The 23,752-nt window shown below is 42.0% G+C and overlaps 3 protein-coding genes across 3 annotated transcripts; 1 reads left to right on the top strand and 2 right to left on the bottom strand.

Annotated features, from left to right (window-relative positions):
- Positions 1 to 522: 522 nt before the first annotated feature.
- Positions 523 to 13,671, bottom strand: nuf2 (UF2 component of NDC80 kinetochore complex). Its single transcript, XM_080892548.1, has 13 exons — positions 13,444 to 13,671; positions 7,178 to 7,252; positions 6,721 to 6,797; positions 5,625 to 5,686; positions 5,340 to 5,437; positions 5,005 to 5,078; positions 2,800 to 2,893; positions 2,650 to 2,712; positions 2,426 to 2,563; positions 2,201 to 2,341; positions 1,167 to 1,342; positions 902 to 1,037; positions 523 to 830 (listed from the first exon to the last, which is right to left on the bottom strand). Exons 1-13 carry the CDS (start codon positions 13,564 to 13,566, stop codon positions 723 to 725), a joined length of 1,365 nt encoding a protein of 454 aa, XP_080748674.1. The 5' UTR covers positions 13,567 to 13,671; the 3' UTR covers positions 523 to 722.
- Positions 13,672 to 14,269: 598 nt separating this feature from the next.
- ap5b1 (adaptor related protein complex 5 subunit beta 1) lies at positions 14,270 to 18,962 on the top strand (the record flags this gene model as incomplete). Its single annotated transcript, XM_080890768.1, has 3 exons — positions 14,270 to 14,775; positions 15,136 to 15,930; positions 17,064 to 18,962. Exons 1-3 carry the CDS (start codon positions 14,638 to 14,640, stop codon positions 18,960 to 18,962), a joined length of 2,832 nt encoding a protein of 943 aa, XP_080746894.1. The 5' UTR covers positions 14,270 to 14,637.
- Positions 18,963 to 19,104: 142 nt separating this feature from the next.
- cUnh1orf50 (chromosome Un C1orf50 homolog) lies at positions 19,105 to 22,756 on the bottom strand. The gene is made up of 5 exons (XM_080890770.1): positions 22,578 to 22,756; positions 21,575 to 21,690; positions 21,389 to 21,475; positions 21,179 to 21,310; positions 19,105 to 20,399 (listed from the first exon to the last, which is right to left on the bottom strand). Exons 1-5 carry the CDS (start codon positions 22,624 to 22,626, stop codon positions 20,214 to 20,216), a joined length of 570 nt encoding a protein of 189 aa, XP_080746896.1. The 5' UTR covers positions 22,627 to 22,756; the 3' UTR covers positions 19,105 to 20,213.
- Between the last annotated feature and the right edge of the window lie 996 nt (positions 22,757 to 23,752).

The following is a 23,752-nucleotide window of genomic DNA, read 5'->3' on the forward strand; positions in this document are numbered from 1 at the left end:
ATTATTTATTAAAAGCTAGACATTTTAAATGAGAATAAGAAAGAAAACTATTCCTTTGTGCCCGTCTTTCCCTGTTTATGCCCTACCTGACATCCACTGGTTTCCTCTTTCTGGCGCAAAGTGGGCGATAAACAAACGAGAGACGGGACGTGCGACAGAAAAGCTGATCAGCTGATCATTGATCAGTTTCATGATTGAAGTAGCAACAGGAGAGGGAGAGGAGAAGAGGCAGCTGTCCAGCGTAAAGACGCATTCTAGGCTAAGTATGGGAGAAATCTCATTCCTTTTCATCTCAGTACCGTGATGAAATTGCTTTCAGGACCATTGCCCAAGCAAGGGGGAGGGTGCATCTGACCTCGGCTGTAATTGGTCCAGCCCAGAGTTGATTAACCAGTTGTCCAGTCCACCACCTTTCATTGTTCATACCGTTACAAACAACATTGCCCCATAAAAACGAAAAATCACCGGTGGGCTGATGGCCAGTCCAGCTGTGTGAGGTTGTATTGTACTAGTCGGTCGATGTTTGACATCAGTCGTCTTCCTGGACTGGTTTTATTTATGTGTCAAAATTCAAGTTCATTAATGTACAAACTTTATTTATAGAATTTAAACACTCAGAAAGACAAAGTCAAGAGTAAAAAAACAAAAACACCCGACAGATTAGTAAATACAGGTTTTCAAAAAAAAAAAAAAAAAAAAAAAAAGGGAAAAAAAGAGAGAGATTAGAAGTTTGCAGACATCTTGGTTAGACTGAGTTTCAGGTCCATGGTGTGCATCTCAATCCTCTTGTGGAGCTCATCCATGGATGTGGACAGTGTGTCATAGAGGGCCTGGACACAGAAGGGGATCGTGTTACTCTCAAACTATGAATGAACAGCGAGCAGACGGGAGCTACCTGTACCTGAGCCTTCTCTGTCTCTTTGCTGCACACGTCTCTCAGGCTCTTAATGCTGGTCTTCAGCTTCTGCGTCTCAGCGGAGATCTCTTGGATTTTGTCAGCCATGTCCTCACGCTTCTGGTGGATTTGGTCACACTGCCTGCAGAAAAGTTAAGTTTGGTTTTTAATATGTCAGTTTATCACATTTAAGTCTTTCGGAAATACAACGCTCTTGTGAATCTACCGCATCAGGAATCTTGCAGTTTATTAACTCCACTAAAGTTAATACCCCAACACTTCCTGAACGTGCTGCTCCTTCATCTCTCTCTTCTTCTGCCTGCGGATGTTCTGTTTGCACTCCTTATCCTGCTTCATGCCCAAAGCTCGCTTCAGCTGGCCTTCCTCCATGCACAGGTTCTTCAGCTCCTTCTGCTTCTTCTCATACTGAGCCATCAACTCCTGGTGCTACTCATTCACACAAACCACATGGATACACAAATCAATGATCAACTGCACTGTTGAGTTTGAACTATAAACACAAGAATTTTATTTTATTTTTTTAAAAGCTAAATGACTTTATCTCCTATAATATAATAATATAGTGGTATATAAGGACTATATAGTGGTATATATAGCCCTTTGGCTGTGTCACATCAGCTCAGGTCAGAGAAGATTGAAAAGAGTCAAAAGCAAGTACAAATATGATTTTGGGCCTCGGTGCAGCTCAATCGTTCATCCTCTCTTTTGAAAAAAGCTGTATTAGTTCCTCTGTTTTATCCCTCACAAACAGCAGATGGATGGCGCTTCTGTGCTCATTGTCAGAAAATGCACAACTACAGGGCACTTGGGTAAGTACCAAAGTAAGCAAAGTGTCTTCATATTACTTTGACTTTCAATTTGTTTAAAGCAAAAACAATTTACTCAAGCATTGCAGCTCGGCAGCTTGTTACTGGATTAACAGGCTGATTGTTTTTGTGCTGCTTTCTTTTAATGAACTTCTGACAAGAAGAGAACTTCCCGTCAGTCACAGCTGGGCCGACAAGTTCTTCAAATCTCAATCCCCAAACGTTTAAGTGTGTATACACAACTACTTACCGTCTCCATGCTGATAATAAATATGTCTGATATTAAATTAAATAGAATATACTGCAACAGTGCAGTGTATAAAAAAAAAAAAAGCTCATAGGCAGTGAGCAAAAGCTTCAGGAATAGAAAAGAAAATATCAAACAGACATTACATAATTTTCTTCCAGGTGTCCCACTCTGTACATCCGGTCTATGTGTGTATAGATAAAGAAGAGAGCAGCTGCTCTGACATTGTACCTCTTCCAGCCGCTGCTTGGTGTTGCTCATGCTGCTCTCCAGGTCCTGCAGAAGGCTGCACATCTGCTGGATCTCAGCCTCGGTGTGAGTCACACCCTGCACCATGTTCTGGAGCTCCACCACACGCTCGTCTGTTTCTTCCTGAAAACAGCCATCATACACGTGGATCACAAACACATCAACTCAACGCAGCAGCTTTTGGAGTCAAAGACGTTTTCCACTCACAATGGAGTTCTTCATGTTCTTCACATTCTCCCTCATCTTCTCCATCTGGCTCTTTAGCTCCTCTGGAGACTCCACGATCTGAGACTTCAGTTTGCTGATGTCTTCCTTCAGGTTGCTGACATCTAGCTTCACCTGGGCCTGATGCACAAAAACTCGCACTTATATTTGCCAGTCAAAACTCCGAGTGCACACAGACAACAGTGTAAAGTGCTCGGGCAGCTTACCAGTTTCTGGGTCTTCTCTGCTATCGTAGCTTTCCACTCTGTGATGCTGTCGTTTTTGGCATTCTGAAAATAAAAGTGTTTTGTTTTTTTATTTACTGATGGCACACACAATACCTTTTACTACACTGAGCATGCTTCATCACCCCCTACCACTTCCTGGTATTCATGCATGGTGGTGGCCTGTAGCTCAGAGAGAGCAGCTGCCAGCTCATCAGCCTCAGCTTGTTGCTCTGGTGGGATGGTCCTGAGTAAGGACAAGACAAAGTGCAGTGCTTAGCCTGCATAACTGTTCATTTACTCATAAGAGACAATTGATAGATTATTAGTCAATCATTCTGTTGCTTTAAATAATTTAAAAAAAAAAAAAAAAAAAAAAAAAAAAAGGTCATACATTGTGCATTCCCAGACAGTGAGATCGGGAAATAACATATGTCTAGTGATGCGCGAATCATGAACGATTCGTTCAATAATACTCGAGAATCACTTTACTGACTCATGAATCATGATTCACAAGCCCAACTGACTCACTGACTCATCCCTGTTGCTGTTAGCAGCAATGTGTCTAGCCTATAATTAAAATTGTGGAGAAAAACACAACATCCAGTATCGTAACAAAAAAATTTCTGCTCTGAACTGGAAGAAAAAACCCTGAGTAGAAGCTCACATCAAGAAAATAGCTCCTCGGTTCACAGTAGCATCGCTCTGCTAACATGCTAACAGCACATTTGAGCTCCTCACCCCCTCCCTTCCTGTGCTGAATCGTAAGCGTATCACTCAGGACTCGCTCACCCCCTCCCTTCCTGTGCTGAATCATAGACTGAATGGTTGTATCCCAATTCAGGGTCTGCAGCCTTAAAGTACACAGCCTTAACGGTCCACAAGGGCCGCGTACTCAAAGACCGCTAAGGCCGGAAGTGCGAGGCTTGTGAAATGGGAAGGTCTAGCCTCCGTTGCGCTGCCAAGGTTGCCTAGCAACCATGATACTAACAGCTGGAAACGTGTCATAGCTTTGTTTGACAGGAATGAAGGAGAAAATGTTTTGTTCATTTGTTTGTTTGTTTCTAAGATAAAGGTCAGCTATTGAACGGCGTATATTTTAAAGTAAAGGCTTTAAAACCAAATTAGTACAAACGTCACTAATGTCACATAACTTTGCCAACATGTGGCCAACAGTAATGTTTTAATGTTCTTCGTTATTAAACATTTGCACATAAATAAGTGCCATAATAGTCAGTACTTAAAGTTTACTCTTCGGGCACCCCTCATCCGCCGTTTTTTTTCGGCAAAATTATCCACACCCAACGCATTGTGCATAATGCATTCTGGGATATGTTGGGCCATGAGGTCTACACCGCCACATCCTTAAAATTCAGGGAAATGAAGGACGCATTTGAGGGCCGCATTTTGAGCAACCTTCGAATTGGGACAGCCTTCGTTGCGTCGCTGTGACGTAATCGGCCTTAAAATGCGGCCTTTAAGGCTGCAGACCCTGAATTGGGATACAGCCAATGAATCACTCACTCACTCACTCACCCCCTCCCTCCTGGCTCACAGCTTCTTCTTCTTCTTGGTTGGCAACCAATGTTAAGGCACATTACTGCCCCCTGGCTCACAGCTCAGTGGACATTTAGATGAGAAAATATATATTTAACACATTTAAGGAAAATAGTAATAAAATATAAAATAAAATAAATGTTTATTAAGCAATTTTGATAGGAAATTGCTTAGTTTTAAAATGTTTCTGCTCTTTTTTGCTGTTTAGTTGTTTTCTTTTAGAATCATTCATCTTAGCAGTAGGATTTACATGAAAAGAGAAACAAATTAAGTTTGAGCGAAAATGTACATTTTTTTGCACTCTCTGGTCGACTGACTCAGTGAATCAAATGACTCATTAAAACTCGATTCAGTAAAAAGAATCAAATTTACCATCACTACATATGTCATTACTTTTCCATGTAGAAGCTCAGCCACATAAACTGTGTGGGAGATTCCTGTTGGACAGGGACCCATTTTAACACAGGGATCACCTTGTGTTGAAATGTAAGGGATCCCCTTACCTTAAATATCTGCCTATAGTGGCACACGGGGATCAGAGTTATCTTTTCTTGTGAGTGAGACAAACAAAAATTCAGTCTGTAGTTTCTCATTTTGAGCCTGAGCAAAAGGAAAGAGTTCTGATTGAGCAGACAGCCTTGGATTAGCTCTTCTTTCTGGAAAAATTAGCAGCTGTCTCCACTAATGAGCATAAAAATGTTATTAAATGGTTGTGGCCTGGATTGTTTCAGGGATGGCATGTTTTTCCAGCCATACACCAAACAACACCGACAAAAGTCACAGAATCGTTCCTCCACTTACGTCAGCATCTCAATCTTCTTCTCTGCCTCCCTGATGCCTTTAGTATAAGCCTGCAGTCTGTCCATGTCTGCCCGCTGAAAACACACAGAGCAACAGTATTACTGCGAGGCTAACAAACACATTGGAATGGTATATAAAATAATAATCCAACGTACTGAACCTTATTCTACTCCATATTCTACTCTCATGATTAAAAGTGATTTGCAACATGTCGTCTAAAGTCTTAGTAAACGGGTACAGTTATGCACATCGGAGTCATTTATGAGAACAAAATGTTCATCCTTTATTTTACTCCCCATTCCACACAATTCTCTATGTTCCCCAAGAAAACATACAAATTTAGTCTGCTTCTCCAAGACGACCTCCATCCTCTGCTTTCTGAAGTGGAGAAAGTTCATGATGGCGCTCAGAATGGTTAGAGTCCTCTGTTTTTCTGGAGAAATCAGGCCAAGATTATCATCAAAGAAAATTGTACATTAAACACAATCTCTAAATTTGAATATTTGGGAGATCTAGACTGCTGATAAAAAAATAAAAAACAAAAAGACATTTAAATGTATGAGGGGTATTTTATGCAAGATACAAACCACAAACTATTGAATGAAATCAGTGAGACTTACTTGGAGCCAGCAGATCATTGAGTGAAAAATCATACACCAAACACATAGGCAGAAACTGCCGCCTAGAAAGAAACGATAAACACACAAAAAACATTTCACAGTTGTAAACTAAGATTAGACAAAACCAGCAGTGTACGCTACACTTTGTTCCCTCATACATGCAAAAATATCTACAGTTTGAACCTCTCTGCTTTATTTCAGGGTGCAGCACAATCATTTATTTCTCCATTTTACTTCACTATAGTGTTGGTGTGCATTTATTATTATTCAATTATAGTTTTGCATCATTTAAGTTCCCAAAAAAGTTCCATGTGAACAAAATATGGGTTTATGAGAGTTGCAGATTCATTCCTTCTGTTTTTATCTACATTTTATACAGCTTCCCACCTTCTACTGAGTTGGACTTGTAATAGAAATATTGATATTTGGCCCCAGTGAACTGATAATAATGTAATAGGAGGAAGTCATATGATATAGCAGGGGTGCCCAATCCCGGTCCTCGAGAGCCTGCAGCTTTTAGATGCATCCTTGTTCCCACACACCTGAATCAAATGAATGGCTTGTTATCAGGCCTTTGCCAAACATGATGGCATGCTGAAGAGGTAATCAAACCATTTGATTCAGCTGTGTTGGAGTAGGGATGCATCTAAAAGCTGCAGGATAGTAGCTCTCGAGGACTGGGATTGGGCAGCCCTGTGATATAGCATAGCCTAGCCAGGGCCTAACTGCCTACAGCAGGGGTGTCGAACTCCAGGCCTCGAGGGCCGGTGTCCTGCAGGTTTTAGATATCACCGTGGGTCAACACACCTGAATGAAATGATTAGTTCATTACCAGGCTTCTGGAGAACTTCAAGACATGTTGAGGAGGTCATTTAAATCAGCTGTGTTGGATCAAGGACACATCTAAAACCTGCAGGATACCAGCCCTCAAGGCCTGGAGTTCGACACCTGTGGCCTACAGGATCACACTGTGTCATCAGTCTCAATAACTGTGTTGAATAATCAAGGTTACTGTCACTCATCACAGTCATCGTGATTGGAATTTCTGCTATAACCAAGCAGCCTGATATCCCAGACAGAAAATGGGTAAACTCACATGCGTGTGTAGACACTCATGATAGCAGTTGCCCCTTCGTGATAGGCTGGATACTGAATGTTCTCCAGAAGCGGAACCTGTGGAAAACAAATTACAAATCCAGACCACAGACAAAAGAAACATCAGCTGCAAACTGAACATGTTGCATTTGCTCTCACATCAGAAATTGACATTCATACACTCAAAAGGTTCTATAATGTTTCTGTCTTCATAGCATTTTCACTGCTATGAAGACAGATCACACATATCAATTCAACTACAGGCACTGCAGACATAAAGGCTTGGATGCTGTGTGTCATATTTGAACACGTTCGTTCACTGTGAACTAAAATACAAGCTTGCAAAAAGGTCACAGATCTGCAGAAAAGACATCATCATGATCAAGCCAACTAAGACAAGGAACATTCACTGTCTGAGCATTTTAGAGCAGAAGCAGAATTTGATATTTAACACTCACCATGGAGTGACACTCAGGCCTGAAACGATACAGGAGATGCAGCACTCTCATGTATAAGGTCTGAACTGCTTCTGGCTGTAAGAGAGGAAAGTGCTCTGTTAATGATCTTTTTCTCATCCTTTATCATATTCGACACTATGTTTCCACCTGAATCTCAGGGTACTAAAAGACAAACAGACTGAGGCTTACATTCACTCTTCAGTGTCCAAGAGTGCAAGAAGAGGTCCTCCTGCTACCCCTGAAATCTTGTCTCTCTTTGAGACATGATTTCAGTTTAAGAAACAAAGGGCAAAGTTTGTTCTGTGCAGAAGTAATAACCTGGGGTCAGGGCTCTGAATAAAGAGTATTTTCATTATTTGACTTCTTTGTAAATGTGACTGTGACCAGAATAGTTTACTGTTTTACAAATTTGGTTAGAGGGGTCGATTGCGCTCATTTTTTTTTTCTAAATTCTTTGAATGATTCAAAATGCAAAATAATCCTTATTTATCTTATACTGGACCTTGCTGAAGTCCCTCAATTTATATTCTATCTGAAACAAGCTAGTTTGACTTCCCCTACTTTAAGCCAATCTTCTTTTGATTGGCTGTCCCTCATAAACAGGCCTGAGTAACTGAGATGACCATATTAGTGCTGTCTACTCTCAGTGAGCTTTTGACTCACAGAAATTAGTTGTTCACATACCTCAATATCAAATCCTGGCCATGTTTAATGTGAGCAGATAAGAATGAAACAGTATCCAAGGTGTGACCAAAAAGGTGTGAGCTGTTTTCAGCTGAAGCAGCCCATTTCCAAAACCGCACATCAGGTAAGGAGTAAGACCAGAAGAAAGACTGTCTTTCTTCCCTTCTCTCCAGCTCGTATGTATGGGGTTATATCAACAATCTGTATTCTACAAAGTGAGAGGTTACGTGGAAATAACGAGAAATGTGGCGTTTCCAATTCAGTAAAAGCATAGTAATTTTTTGTGCCAATACCCACCACACTGGACCAAGTACAAGAGGACATGAAAAGACTTTCACTGTAAGACCTCAAATGAGCTGGCACCACTTACAGTGGGGCAAAAAAGTATTTAGTCAGCCACCGATTGTGCAAGTTCCCCCACCTAAAATGATGACAGAGGTCAGTAATTTGCACCAGAGGTACACTTCAACTGTGAGAGACAGAATGTGAAAGAAAAATCCATGAATCCACATGGTAGGATTTGTAAAGAATTTATTCGTAAATCAGGGTGGAAAATAAGTATTTGGTCAACAACAAAAATACAACTCAATACTTTGTAACATAACCTTTGTTGGCAATAACAGAGGTCAAACGTTTACTATAGGTCTTTACCAGGTTTGCACACACAGTAGCTGGTATTTTGGCCCATTCCTCCATGCAGATCTTCTCGAGAGCAGTGATGTTTTGGGGCTGTCACCGAGCAACACGGACTTTCAACTCCCGCCACAGATTTTCTATGGGGTTGAGGTCTGGAGACTGGCTAGGCCACTCCAGGACTTTCAAATGCTTCTTACGGAGCCACTCCTTTGTTGCCCGGGCGGTGTGTTTTGGATCATTGTCATGTTGGAAGACCCAGCCTCGTTTCATCTTCAAAGTTCTCACTGATGGAAGGAGGTTTTGGCTCAAAATCTCACGATACATGGCCCCATTCATTCTGTCCTTAACACGGATCAGTCGTCCTGTCCCCTTGGCAGAAAAACAGCCCCATAGCATGATGTTTCCACCCCCATGCTTCACAGTAGGTATGGTGTTCTTGGGATGCAACTCAGTATTCTTCTTCCTCCAAACACGACGAGTTGAGTTTATACCAAAAAGTTCTACTTTGGTTTCATCTGACCACATGACATTCTCCCAATCCTCTGCTGTATCATCCATGTGCTCTCTGGCAAACTTCAGACGGGCCTGGACATGCACTGGCTTCAGCAGCGGAACACGTCTGGCACTGCGGGATTTGATTCCCTGCCGTTGTAGTGTGTTACTGATGGTGACCTTTGTTACTGTGGTCCCAGCTCTCTGCAGGTCATTCACCAGGTCCCCCCGTGTGGTTCTGGGATCTTTGCTCACCGTTCTCATGATCATTTTGACCCCACGGGATGAGATCTTGCGTGGAGCCCCAGATCGAGGGAGATTATCAGTGGTCTTGTATGTCTTCCATTTTCTGATGATTGCTCCCACAGTTGATTTTTCACACCAAGCTGCTTGCCTATTGTAGATTCACTCTTCCCAGTCTGGTGCAGGTCTACAATACTTTTCTTGGTGTCCTTCGAAAGCTCTTTGGTCTTGGCCATGGCGGAGTCTGACTGTTTGAGGCTGTGGACAGGTGTCTTTTATACAGATGATGAGTTCAAACAGGTCCCATTCATACAGGTAACGAGTGGGGGACAGAAAAGCGTCTTACAGAAGACGTTACAGGTCTGTGAGAGCCAGAGATTTTCCTTGTTTGAGGTGACCAAATACTTATTTTCCACCCTGATTTACGAATAAATTCTTTACAAATCCTACCATGTGGATTCATGGATTTTTTTTTCACATTCTGTCTCTCACAGTTGAAGTGTAGCTCTGGTGCAAATTACTGACCTCTGTCATCATTTTAAGTGGGGGAACTTGCACAATCGGTGGCTGACTAAATACTTATTTGCCCCACTGTAAATCAGTTCAGATGTTCAGCAGGAGATGATCTTGAATATGAGACCACACCTAATAAAACAATAATGAACACCCGATTCTTTACTAGAATCAGTTTAAATGATCAATTGCAAAATCTGTTAAATCAGCAACTGTTTCCAGATGATTCATGTAGAAAATAAACAATTCAAAACCCAGTTGTATTCTTTTGGCTGTTATATATTTTACTGTATTTAGATCGCCTGTTTGCTGAACATTGAAATTGTGGGCAGTTCACTCATCATAATGACCTCAGCTCTATCCACCTTCGTTTCTATGGACAAAGAAAAAGAGTATTTTTTTCTGAACAAGACTTTTAATGCACAGTGAGTTATCAGGATCGCCCTCCCCCCAAGAACTTAGTGAGGAAACTTTAATACTTGAACAACTCGTCTTTAACATTACAATATTAACATTTTCTAATAATGATTTATCTATGTAACACAAAACAGCATAATGCAGTTAACTCAGCTCCACTTTTACATTCAAAAATAGTATATTATGCTACCATAAGCACAATATAATATTCTCAAGAGATGTGTAAGAAAACAAAAACAAACTGTCATGTCTCTGCATCACGTCAGCATGTCAATTGTGAAATCAAACTAAAAACCTTTTAAGACTTTTCCAAGGAGATTCTTCAAAATTATCCTCTGTGTTTCTCCCTTTTTATTTGCATTTATCCACGACAAATTAATTAACTGCGTGAAACTGTAAAGACACACACACACACACACACACACACACACACACACACACACACACACACACACACACACGAAAAATAAATAAGGGACACCTCGTGGCCAGGGCCGGGCAACCCAGTTCACCCTTCCCAGTGTGGTGAATTTTGTAGCTCTTTTTTTGTGTGTGAAATTATTTTTTAACCATTTGACTTGAATATGCATCTGCTTAAATCAAATTCAGATTTAAGCAGATGCATATTCTTTGTGATATGACCATATGGGAAACAAATGATCATTTAGCCATTTATTTTTAGCTCAAAATGACAACATTAACACAGTAAAACAGGTCTCTTTCTTAAACAGAAGCCTGTCATGCTTAACTTTTGAGAATATAAGTAAATCTTTCTTTAAAAGCACTCTGTCCTGCTTAAAATAATATAAATTAATAGAAAACAATAGAAAAATATTCTTGTAACAGTGCACATTTAGTACAATTGGCTTCAGTTGAGGTATTATTTCAGCTTTTCTAAAGCTAATCAGCTGCTCCTGTTTGTAAACCCGCTTGTTCCCATGATTACGCATCTTAACTCATCATCATTATTAAAATATGTATTACTGTTATGTATTAGTGATCCATTTGTTGTAATCATCTATCCTTGCAGTTGGTTATTACACAAAATAAATTATATTATCACACTTCTGACCACATAGCGCTGATATTCACTGCACATGCCCATATTAACCTTAACCAGAGGGTTTAAAAAGGCAAACCAGTGTTTACATACCATATCTGCTTCTGCCGTGGCCTGGTGGACAAAAAATTGGTTAAGGGTTCCCCGAGCTTTCACGCCCCTCATGTTCTTCATGTGCCCACCACTAGAAGCATGCCTATGGAAAAAGTGCACCGGCACACAGTGCAGTGCGCTTTATAGGTGTTATCGTGCATTTTCCCAGCCAGGTGTTTTCCTTTTCCCATTCCTCCCTGTACTTTTGCAGCCTTTTTTTCTTTCTCTGAAGGGAACAAACATTGCTGCTCTAATGCTGGGCTCACACTGTGCGATTTTTGGCCCATTTTGAGACGATTTTTGAGTCGTGCGACCGATTTGGTGATCGGCCCGATTTTGGCCTTCATCGTGCATCGTTTAGTATACGTGGGGTAACTGCTCACGCGCAAACACGTAAACGTCGGTGAAAAAGATGGAGCAGCATGGCTGTGCAGCGTGTGATCTGGACACAAGCGATGGAGGCACAACTTGTAGAACTTTGGAAAGCTCATCCGAGCCTTTTCGATGTGGCCTCACAAAATTATCACGACCACAACAACCGTGAAAATAGTTGGATTTACATTGCTGCTCAATCACAGCTGCCTGATTAATGTTTTTCATTAACAATTTAGCAAAGTTGATGGTGGCGGTGTGCGTGTCTGTGTGCGGCGATACTGATCCGATACCGATACTCTGTACAAAAAAGTGTGAGACCCTGCATCGTGACCTACCAACTTCTAACCCCTGCGAGTCAATCGTGTAGTTTGAGCAGGAGCTGAATAACGTGACTGAAAAAAAAAATAAAAATAAATAAATAAAATAAAATCGCACAGTGTTTGCCCAGCTTTAGGTGTACTGTCGTCCGAGACTTGCAACGCAGTGTCGGCGTTTGTTTCCCTGTTGGCCATGCTTCTTGTTGTGGTCATCTGTTGTCTTCCGGTATTTTCTCCGTAAGCGACCTTTCCTCGACCAATGAGATGAGCGGTAATCTGAATTGTCATACTCGAATTGTCATAAGTGTGCTGTCAGCTCATTGGTCACAAAGCAGGAGAGGGGCTGGGAATTATGTTTTCAAACAAAGCGTTAATTCCATAAACATTTATAGACTACTTTTGATTCTCACTGTATTACGGGTAGTGATGTGCGATACAACTGATTTCCTTTCCGATCCGATACCAAGTAAAATTCAGGGTGGTATCGGCGATACTGATCCGATACCGATACTCTGTACAAAAACTTAATGTTTCATTGCATTTCATAATACAATATATAATTGTATTATGTAATTGTAATAATAACATAACCATATTGCTTCATAATGATTAGAGGACATCAGACAACTTGTTTTTATTGCTTAATAATGCAGAATAATCATATAGAAATAAAATAAAAAAAACTGATGTTGTGCGCTATTTGAGCACATTGCCTGCCTGCAGCACTAAAGGACTCTGCGAGAGACATCTGTCTCGCCCTAGCAGCACCTGTCCCTGTCCTCCTCTTCTGTTCGCCTCAACATAAGCTTATCATATTCTGTGATATGATTTACTCCGAGGTGTTTGACGAGGTCAGTGGTGTTGCCACAACAACGTGTCCACACAGGACTCTGTTTGCGCTCAGCCATTGTTGTGAGTGTGAATGCCAGGGGCTGCAACACATTTATACAGTCGTATTCCGCATATGACTATGAAAGGCGTAAGAGGAAGTAGTTCCTTCCAAATTAGACGATCCGAATTGTATAGTTTCTTTCCACTGCGTTCATTTTAATGGAAAAACTACAAATTTAACCCAGAGTACTAAAATATCGATATAATATGAGAATTGATTCTAGAACATAAATTGCTGGTATCGAAGAATCGATATTTCAGTATCGATCCGCACACCACTAATTACGGGACAAAGTGTGTCCCTTATTAGCTCAATACTGGACGTGTACTTTTGTTTCTAAATACGGGACGATTCCGTTTGTTAAGGGACGGTTGGCAACCCTAAATGGAACATACATATTAATTTGGCCCGTAATACCAAATCTAAAATCAAATGACAATGAGCCTTTCCAGCTCATGATGTAATTTGCCTTTCCGGGCTTTACCTTCTTTCTAAACCGCGGAACATTTTGTAGGTAGACTCTGTAACACCGAGCGGACCTTACCTTTGGATGAGGAGTCAAGTCGCTCTTTGTAAAGTGTTTTGCTTCTTGACCAGTGAGAACTTCAGTTCGATAAAAGTTCACTATCGCATCCGCTGTGTATACAGGAAAAGTGTTTTCAGCCATTGTCGCAAATAAATTGGAAAAATAAAGCGAATGCAAAGAACTGAAAACGTCAACTGTAGCCAAGGATAAAACTGGCGCCTTCCTTATTTATTTTCAGTCGGGAGATCTGATTGGTTATCGTCACTTCTTCTGTTGTGAGTAAAATACTACTTTATGTACTGGCGCCATCTAGCGCTTAAACCAAGTGACTGTTTTGATTCGGGTGACAATTAAGAAAATTAAACAGTAGCAAATTTACAACTATAATAATAATGATAATAATGATAATAATAATAATAACAATGATATAACAACAACAACAACAACAATAATAATAATAATAATAATAATAATAATAATAATAATTATTATTATTATTATTATTATTATTATTATTATTATTATTATTATTATTATTATTATTATTATTATTATTTTATGAGTATTTATATGATGAGTTCCTTCAGAAAAATACAACAACAAAAAACAAACAAAGATACAAACAAGAACCCTGTAGTTAAGATGTTGTCAATGTGGTGGCGAGACTAAAATTTAAAAGTTTCCCTCGCTGTTTTATGCTCGGGTTTTTCATATGAAAAATGAAATCTCACTTTATTACACAGAATCATGACATGTTAAATTTTTTAATGAGGACCATGCTGTTTCCTGAGCTTCTGATGCACTTCTGACTTTCAAGGAACTGAGGCACTGAGCTTAGTTGACTGGGATTCTACATTCAGTGGCTGTGTCCTAATTCAAGGGTAGGAAATTCAGGGGTAGGGTGGATCCTTCGAAGCATGCTACCCCTGAATTTGGACACAGCCACTCGCTCTTTAGAGATATGCCTTGGTTTTAAAAATTTTTTTCTTTGGATATATCCTCCAAAGCAACAGGGGGCGGTAAATATAGCACTGCAAGTATTAAATGTGCGCGTGACACAATACGGAAACGGCAACTATCAACAGTGGATGCTGTATGTTTGCGAAGCCTGGTTTCTTTAATTCTCAAAGACAACTTTGCTAGCAGCGGATTTCAGTAACAGTTCCTGAAATGATAACTTGCAAGCCGATAAAGTTTTGGATTTGAGAGACAATGGCGGCGAACTGGGCCGAGAGGATTTCTGCTTTCTCCCGCAGACCGTCCGGCTTCCTCTCCGGGACCACCGCGGAGGCTTTCCTGGCGGAGTTGCTCCGCGAGCTCCGCGATGACAGAGCCACTTACAGCGTTAAGGTAAATATAGTGAACAGAAAGCGTCGGTATTGTGTCAGCTGGCAAACATGTACAGTGCAGTGTGTCATATTCATTGTCTGTTCCCTTATTTCGCTCTGGAACGTGTGTACCTTAGCCCCTGACACTAAATTAGCCTTGTTTGACTCTCTACATTCGCAAGACAGCAACGAGCAAGCTGTGTTGTTTGGTAGCTATGGGATACGGAGAAGTTTGAAAATGTAAAGCAGTAACATATATGTGACTGTACTTACAGACTTGCTGTTTTTTTTAAGGATTTGTGGCAGTAACCTGGCGGAAGGCCAGGCAAGCTAATGTTTTTGTGTGCAGTGTTCTTATCTTCTATGTGTTTCCCACTCGCAGATCCTCCTGCTATCGCCGCTGTGTGAGCACCCCACCCTGCTGTGTTGTTCGGACTCTGTGGGTGAGGAGACAGCCCTGGAGCTCATGTCAGTATTCGCCCAGTGTCCTCCTAAGTCTGTCCAGTTTCGTTGTCACCTCCTCCTGGCTCTCACCTCCGTCCTCATCTGCACTTCCTGTGTGAAGAGCCACTCCCGTGCATCTCTAGACTTTCTGGATGTGCTCCTTCAAATAGCCCAGGACACCAGCGACATCCATACGGATGGCAGCCAGCGTCCTCTTCGGGCAATAGCCTGCGAGTGCCTGCGGGAACTGGAGGCCTGCTGCCCCGGCCTCCTCTCCCAGCGCCTTGAGCTCTTGGGTGGACTCTGGCAGCAGGAAACATCGAGGCTCCACCAGGCTTACGCGGAGCTTTACACTCTGGTGTTAAGAAATGCCATCTATCAGCTCACCCAGGAAACAGGAGCTGGTGCTGAGCACCTTAAAGCCCTTCTGGGAGGGAACACATCAGCTGCATGGGAAGCAGACCAGGAGTCAGGCCTGGCAAGCAGCAAGGACTCAGCCATACTGTCTTCTCTCATCCTGGGACCCATGGGTACAGTACCAACTCTGCACACCGGCCCTGACTGTAAGGAGCTGCGATCAGTCCTCTCCACCCTCCTGGATGAGTCCTACCTGCTCACTCCTCTGTGTCAGGCTACACTATTACATAGACTGACAGAGGTGGTTGCCATGGTGCCTGGAGTCCCTCCAGCTATATTCAGGACTCACCTGCTGCGGCTCCTGGGCACCAGTGAGGTTTGTGTTACATGGAATGAATTGAAGGGGGAGGGGAATCAGTAAAGGATGAAGTGCTGTGATTCCTTAAAGCAGGAAATTAGTTGGCGTTTTTGCACTTCTAGTTCCTTGTTTATAATCTGACTGGGTTTTTGGTTAGATGGCTGAAAGTGTGTGATTAAGTCTTTCAGCATTTGCATGTCTTGTTCTACAAGATAAAATATGTTGGTGTCTGTCCTCAACTTTGAAGGTACCGTCAGTCAATTTTAAAGTTATTTAATAGGGGGAAAAAAAGAATATTATACTCATCAATATATATTGATTAGTGTGTAATTACATCTTCCAACAATTTGATGAGGAAACCACCCTGATCCCACGCCATATTTTGAATAAATCAAGTTTTGCCTGTTTGCCTAGAGACCAGTCACATACGTAAGACGTCAAAGGCAGAGGAGAAGAGAAGTAGTAGTTGTTTGCATGTTGTGGAGGAACATTTCAATTTATTCCTGCACCTTCAGACTCATTATATGAAGCGCCTTACATGTTTTATCGTCAGAGAAGCGGTCCCCTCCAGCAAAGACACAGAAAACGCAACACAAAGCGACAAAACCACCACTATCATAATGAAACGACACCCTCTTTCTCCTCGCCTCGAGCCTCATGTTCTGAATTGAAGTCATTTACATTTTATGACCTAATTTATTTCCAAGTGTTACTATTCATATATGTTAATATATAGTGTATACAAAAATGTGCTTTTTACACAAACACCACATAACGCCAGCCTGTCGTGGCCGTTATGGGACACAGCTTATATTTCATGGTTTTGATCTCTCTTGACTAAAACGTGTTCTACAGCAGCCACCGTAATGAGATTACATACTTGAATTAAAGGTTAAGAAAACAGAACTGAGGTGCGTGGAATATCCACAGGCCCCGTTGTGTGGAGTAATGGGCTATTGTTAAAAGAAGACATTTTTCTGTTTCAGTCTGATCGTTTCAATTCAAAACACGATTTATTCTAAAAACTTGTTATTGATTACTGCCAAATATGTGTTTTCTGTTTTTCTTTTTAATAAAACAAATTGTCTTTCCCTTTGGTAAGTTTTGGGATGTGATCAGTCTGATTGTTTTGGTGTTTTTCATGCCGTCAGGTGAGCCTCCTTCATGCCACTCTGCTGCTGAAGTGTGCCTTCACAGACAGCCTGTTCAGCTCTGAAGACGAAGCCTTCATCCTCAAACGGCTAGTGGTGCTCTCCCAGCACCTGCTCCTGAGCACGCCTGAGAAACTCTTCTACATGGACTGCATCCTGCACTTCCCGGAGAACCGGCCCATCAGCTGCGGCGACGGTGACGAGACCCTCCCCGTGCTCCTCACGCCGCAGCTCGCTTCAGCTCTGGTCCCCACCGTGTTTAATGACAGCGCCACCCTGCTCGCCCGGTTCAACATGCTATCCCTGGTGTACCTGGAGGAGGGGGAGGAAGGCCAGGGAGGCCAGGGGCTGGCCTACCTCTACGAGCACCTGAGCTCGCTGCTGAGCATGGTGGAGAACGGGTGCGGCAGAGAGCTCGTCGTCACCTTCTTCAGAGCGGCCTTCCTTTTCCTGTATTATTTCTGCCACGTGGAGCGTTACTCCAACGACCTGACCAAGCAGCTGTGTCAGCTCTACCTCAACCACACCAAGCTGGCTCCACATTTCATCAACCTGGCTGACCAGACCCAGGACAGACTGTCTGAGTCCAGCTGGTCTGTGGGGCTCCTCAAAGCTCTGCAGAGGGTCATTACTGAGGCACCGCTAACCCAGCTCACCTCACACGACCTCAGCCGGCACCTCAAGATGCTGGCCCGAGTGGCGGAGGAAGGAGAGATCATCCAGCAAAGCACCCTCACCTTCCTCTCCAGCATCATCACTCCCTCGTCATCCTCGTTGTGCACAGGTGGTGATTGGCGTCTGGGAAACGAAATCCTCAGGGTCTGCCGCCATCTGCTCGTCCACCCAAGTCTGGACTCGCTGCTGACTCCTCTGGCTGACGTCCTGCAGCTCCTCGTCTGCCACTACGCAGACATGGAGATCCAGGACCACGCCCGTCTCTACTACACCCTCCTGACCACGCTGTCAAGGGAGAAGCTGGCTGGGGTGTTGGCACAGGGCATGGAAGAGGGAGGGCGTCAGGACAAAAAGCAGTCACTGTCCTGCCTCATAGGTGAGGGGCTGACGAGCACACTGACCATCCAGCAGACAGAGAGAGCTGTATTCAGGCTGATCGAGGCCCCTCCTGAGCCACGAGCAGGAGACATAAATTCAAATGAAGTACAGAAAGGCCCGGAGGAGGCGAGCGCATCGATGGAGGCCTACAGAGATCAATTCAGTGACTCCAGCTTTGCTTCAGAGATCACCTTACAGTACCAGCTGGTCCACATCAACTCTCATGACTCTCACTTCGATCAACTCTTTAGCATCCGCCTTCACTTCAGCCTCACAGACCATCACTACGAGGAGCTGGGCGACATCAGCGTCCCATGTCTTCTCAGAGAGAGGCCGTCGGCCATAGTTCAGCTAACACTGAAGCCCAGGAAGCCTTACCCTACCAGCCTCCACGCCAGCGCCATCTTCACCTCTCCAGATGGCCATACATGGCACACCACCCTACCTGACATCCATGTGGCTTTCCAGCAAACTTTCCTGCCTCTGCCTGTCCCCTCAAACTGGGGACGAGGCGGCACACTGAGCGTGTTCGAGGGTTTGTGGGACGAAATCTGCTCAGAGAGCGGAGACAGTGCTATGAGCCTATTCTGCTGCCAGCTGAAGGAAGCAGCTCTAAATACACTGGTGGAAAAGCACTTCCTCCCCTTCCTCATATCAGACGCGTCACATAAAGAAGAATTCAAAGTGCTCTTCTTCCTCCCACCACGCTCTCACATCCTGCTGAAGGTAAGCTCAGAGGAGGACGCCGTGCACTTCAACATTGCCACGGATAACTGGGAGCTTCTGTCTCATATTAACTCTTACCTTCTAAAAATTACATCATTACAGGAAGACACGCTCAGCTGACTGTGATGGACAATATTTTAAAAATAGAAATGCACTTTTAACATCCATATTTTTCAAAGTAAGATGTAAATGGGACTGACTGGGGACAGTTGATTTAAAATGAAGAAATTGCACTTTGATTTTGTTGATATGCAATTAAACAAACATGAAATGACAGTTTATTTTCTGGAGACAAAAAATCTCATCTTTACACTTTTATTTTTAAGAAAAGCCAATTTATAACTTACGAGTGTGCAAACTCATCAACCAGATAATTAACCATTGTTGCCCTCACTTCTATACCAGTAATGCAATTGTTTATATTAACAGTGGCCATATTTGATTACTGTACAGTGATGTTAAACAGTAAAGTAATCATTAGGAACATCCCGAACACTGTCATGTATTAGCCATTGGTCTAAATATTGGTAGTGGTCTTCTCTCTTTTGGCTGAAAAGCTAGAAAAAATAAAGACACCGGAGAAACATGCTTCAACCACAAGTGTTGACATTGTAGTTTGTCCACTAGAGGGCACTGATGGAAATGCCACAGGGACGACAACCAGCTGACTCGTCCAGTCAGACCATAAACAAGTAAGTTGTCACATTATCCTAGTCCTCACTCATAAATAACTACACATAGCACATTTGGGAAATCTCTTGTGTGCATGAAAAAAAATATTGGCTTTTTTAAATCACCATATATCAATATTGTCTTACAGTTGGGCTTTAATCAAGAGCCCAAGTTTCAAGAATACAGCTGGATAAGGTGCCTTGTTTCACCACTAATGGTGCTAAAAAGCTAAACCTTTCGGAGTGGTTCAGTTTTTTCTTAAACTCTATGCTAACCTAGAATTCTGCTGAAAAATTGCAGACTGATGCTGTACTAACATGAGACGCAGAAGTACAATTCCTTTTGGTGAGAAAAGCTGGATGTCAGCTTCTTGTGTTTTTGGATGAGCTCTGTGGTGCAGCTTTATATCTGATCCTTGTGCTGAAGGTTGGTGGAATATTCTGCTACACGAGTTCTAATAAATGCTCTCATACAGTAAAAGTGTCCAGACACAGTCTATCAGAGATTTTCACTTTTAGAAAAGATTTGTGTGTGTGTACAAACATAAACTTAACAAGTTGTGTCCTTAAGGCAACATGAGAAAGTCGGTGAAGCTTTTGTGACTGACACGAGCAGTTCTGGAATCCTTTAAGACTAGCGTTAGCATCTGGCTCATGTCCTTGAAAAGCCCAGTGTGTACAAGTTGGAGCAGTCTGTTCTTTATTCAGTGAGGCCTCTGAAGTTGGGTCCTGCGTACGTAGGTAAGGCTGTCTGCTGGCTGACGAGTTTGTCCATGACGGCAAGCTCCGCGTCTCTCTTCTCCACCTCGTCGAAGGGGGTCCACGACATGTCGTGTTGAAGTTTGAATGCACCAAGAAATGGGTGAGGGGAGCTTGGACCCCATTCCTGTGGAGGAGAAGAGAGGACTGTCATAATAAATAGAATATGTTTTGAGATCAAAAATCCACCATGAAGGAAACTCTCTTCATTGTCCTTTAGTTTGCTAACGTTCAGCACATCAAAGTCTGCAATACCGACAGCTTTTCTTTATGTTTGTAAAACGATTTCACGTAAATACAAACTGCAGTCCAGTGAGGTGATGTAACAGAAAAGCTCTGATCACGGTTCTGTCAGATTCACTTTTTTTTGTTTTAGTCCTGTTGTCATTTATTAGCCACATGCTGCTTTACACATAATGATTTCTAGTTTCGGGTTACAGTTTATTGGTGTAACGCTGGTATCAGATCAGTATTTGGTATGGACAGAAATCAGGAGCTAAGGAATCGAATAAGAAAGAAAAAGAGTAGCATTGGCGGTATCTCTAATTCAAACAAATAAAAAACGTAGGAGTTTTATCCAAATTGGATAAAATTCTAAAAAGCTTATCCTGCTACATTTTTTTAAACAAATGTTTTACATTTACAATTGAAAAGGTTAATCTTCTTAAAACCAGTTTGTGCTTCCAAAACCATCCACAGCTGCAGCGTAACCAGCCACATCCAACCTGAGCAACCTGATCATCTGATTTATCAGCTCCCTTCTGGCTGCACGACCTTTGAACACTAACACACAGACGTGCAGCGTCACGTTGAGTATTCACGTGTGTGATGTAACAGCTGCTGTACTGGAGTTTTGTAACTGCTGTCAGTCTGGGCTGACATAACATGAACAAGGCTGGTGCCTACCATAGGCGAGAGGATGGAGAAGTATTTCTGTCCCGATGGCCTCTGATAGAGGTAGTAGATGTTGCCTGGCTTTTTCACAATGTTACAGGCAGCGTGGTGCAGTTCAGAGTCTCTTTTGGCTTCTTCCAAAGCCTAGCAGAGAAGCAAAGATGTTGCCTTTAGAACAGAGCAACGTGACCATGCAGCTCATCCAGCGTGCACGGCTCTTACCTTCCTCGCCTGCTCCTGCAGGTATCTGATCTGGTCTGCAATGACTGTCAGTTTGTTGCAGGCATTGGCTTTTACAAACTCATCTCCCTGGGGGGGGGAAACAAAACACATATTCAGATATAACACATATTCATTATGAGAATAACCTGAAAGTAAAAAATAACAAAAACTGAGTCCAATCCACACCTTCTGGACTTGCTCTGCAAGAGCAACCAGATTCATGGGGTCTCCAACTCTGTTGGTCTGGTAGGAACTAACCAGTTCCAGCCCACTGGGAGCACTGCTGCTCTCAACCAGAGTCACTGCAAAAAAATAAAATAAAAATGAAAAACTAAATAGTAGATTGTTTCTTAAATATGGTGCTGCCTTCATGGCACATTTGAAAATCTGCTAAATAAAGAATTCATTGTTTTTTGTTTTGTTTTTTCCAGCATAGCTTACACACTTTATGTAAACACATGTAGCCAATATATCTATTGTAAATTAGTATTTACTACCTAAACGTTTCATATATATATATATATATATATATATATATATATATATATATATATGTGTGTGTGTGTGTGTGTGTGTGTGTGTGTGTGTGTGTGTGTGTGTATGTGTATGTATCGGGGGAAACTTGGGCTTCAGTCTTACTGATATATCACATTTTCTCCTCCCTAATAATGATGACTGGTATTACAGAAGTTCATAGAAAAATAAAAATTATCAACATTTCAGAATTGCAGTACCTTTAAGATGAAACAACCTTTGTCTCAGCACATTTATTACAACTTTCTAACGTCTAAAGTTTTAAACTCCATGTAGAGACGGGGTTAACCTGCTGGGAGCAGCTTCTATACGAAAAGCTACAGGAGTCCTACCTCTGAACACTTCCTCACATGTGACACAATAATGTTATTAAAACACTAACACCAAATTATTTTACATGCACACGGTCCCCCGCCTCGCTGTTGGGCTCACGCAGCATTTCAGTAACCACGCAGACTGCACTGGTTACGCATGTAATGTAACTCTAGAAAATGCTAACCCACACGCTCAGCATGAACTTGAGTGTCTAGTTGCGAGTACAGTTCAGCTTTTACTTAAACAGAGGGTCAGCTCGTGTGACAGTGCGTACAGTCAGATAACCGAGAAAAAGGATTCACGTGAGATTTTTGATCACGTAAGTGTGTACATGTGTTACCTGTTGTGGTTTTCTCGGGCTGGTTAGGCAGGCTGACCGTCCTGTCCATGTCGTCTTCCTTGAAGTTTTACTATAAACTCCTCTCTCGAGTAATATCAATAATCACAACCTATCTTTAGGCTGTCCACTTGCCTGTTTTGCAACCAACTCGTATTCAACTAAAAATACTGTAGGGATCACTGGGTCCTAATCTCCGCCCCGTTCTGCTCAAAATAGTTGTCCATATTTATGCCTTTTTAAAATACATTTAATTATGCAGTTAATTTTAGCTTACTGGTGATTATGAATTTGTTTTGTTTTATTATAATTATGTATTGGGATTAATAATGATATAAACTTTTATATTCTGTATTTCGTACTTCACTACATTTACGCTTGTTCTTTCAGGCTCTCAAATAGCAGGTCGACACGAGACAGAGCATTTAAACATGAAGATATGTCAATGTTAAGAAATATACGAAGTTGTATAATACACATAAAACGGAAGCTGTGCTCCACTTTTGACTGAGTCAGACTGCACTTAAAAGCTTCTAGCTAAAGCTCACATTAAAGCTGACACTTTCACTAAAAGATGTATTTTTATTGGTTTCGCTCGATCTTCCTCGCGCATACTACTTTTCCCATAATACATTGCGTGCTTAGTTTCATTTTTTTGGTAAGTGAACAATTTTTTGGTAAGTTTTTTTCTATTGTGACAAAATTAAAATCCTCTGTTTTGTCTTTATTATTTTACTATTTGCGCAAAGTTATAAATAAACACAACAAAAATAAAATTACACATCGTCTGCAGGATTCGATGATATTCTTTGACCAGCTTAAAGCGGTGGAACAGCGATCTTGATTAAATAGAAGAATGTTAAGCTTTACAATATACTGTGACACATTTCAGATGTACTGCCCATCATGCTGTTTGGGAATTCTCTTCCAACATCCAGCATCACAGCAGTACAACTTCATTAACAGCTTCAGTCAGACACGTTGAAAACTTTTAAAAAGTACATTTTTAGGCCATTGACGGGCTCTATCAGTGGCCTATAATACGAGTTTCTCCACAGACTTCAGGTTTCTTTGGGTGCCGTGTCTTCTTGCCTCACCAGAACCTCACTGCTGTGTTCCTACGCACCAACAGCTGTATTTGGGAGCCTGTGAAAGTGTGAATGAGGACAATTCCAAAC

This window comes from Rhamphochromis sp. 'chilingali', assembly GCF_963969265.1.
Source record: "Rhamphochromis sp. 'chilingali' genome assembly, chromosome: 9".
Classification (NCBI taxonomy): domain Eukaryota; kingdom Metazoa; phylum Chordata; class Actinopteri; order Cichliformes; family Cichlidae; genus Rhamphochromis; species Rhamphochromis sp. 'chilingali'.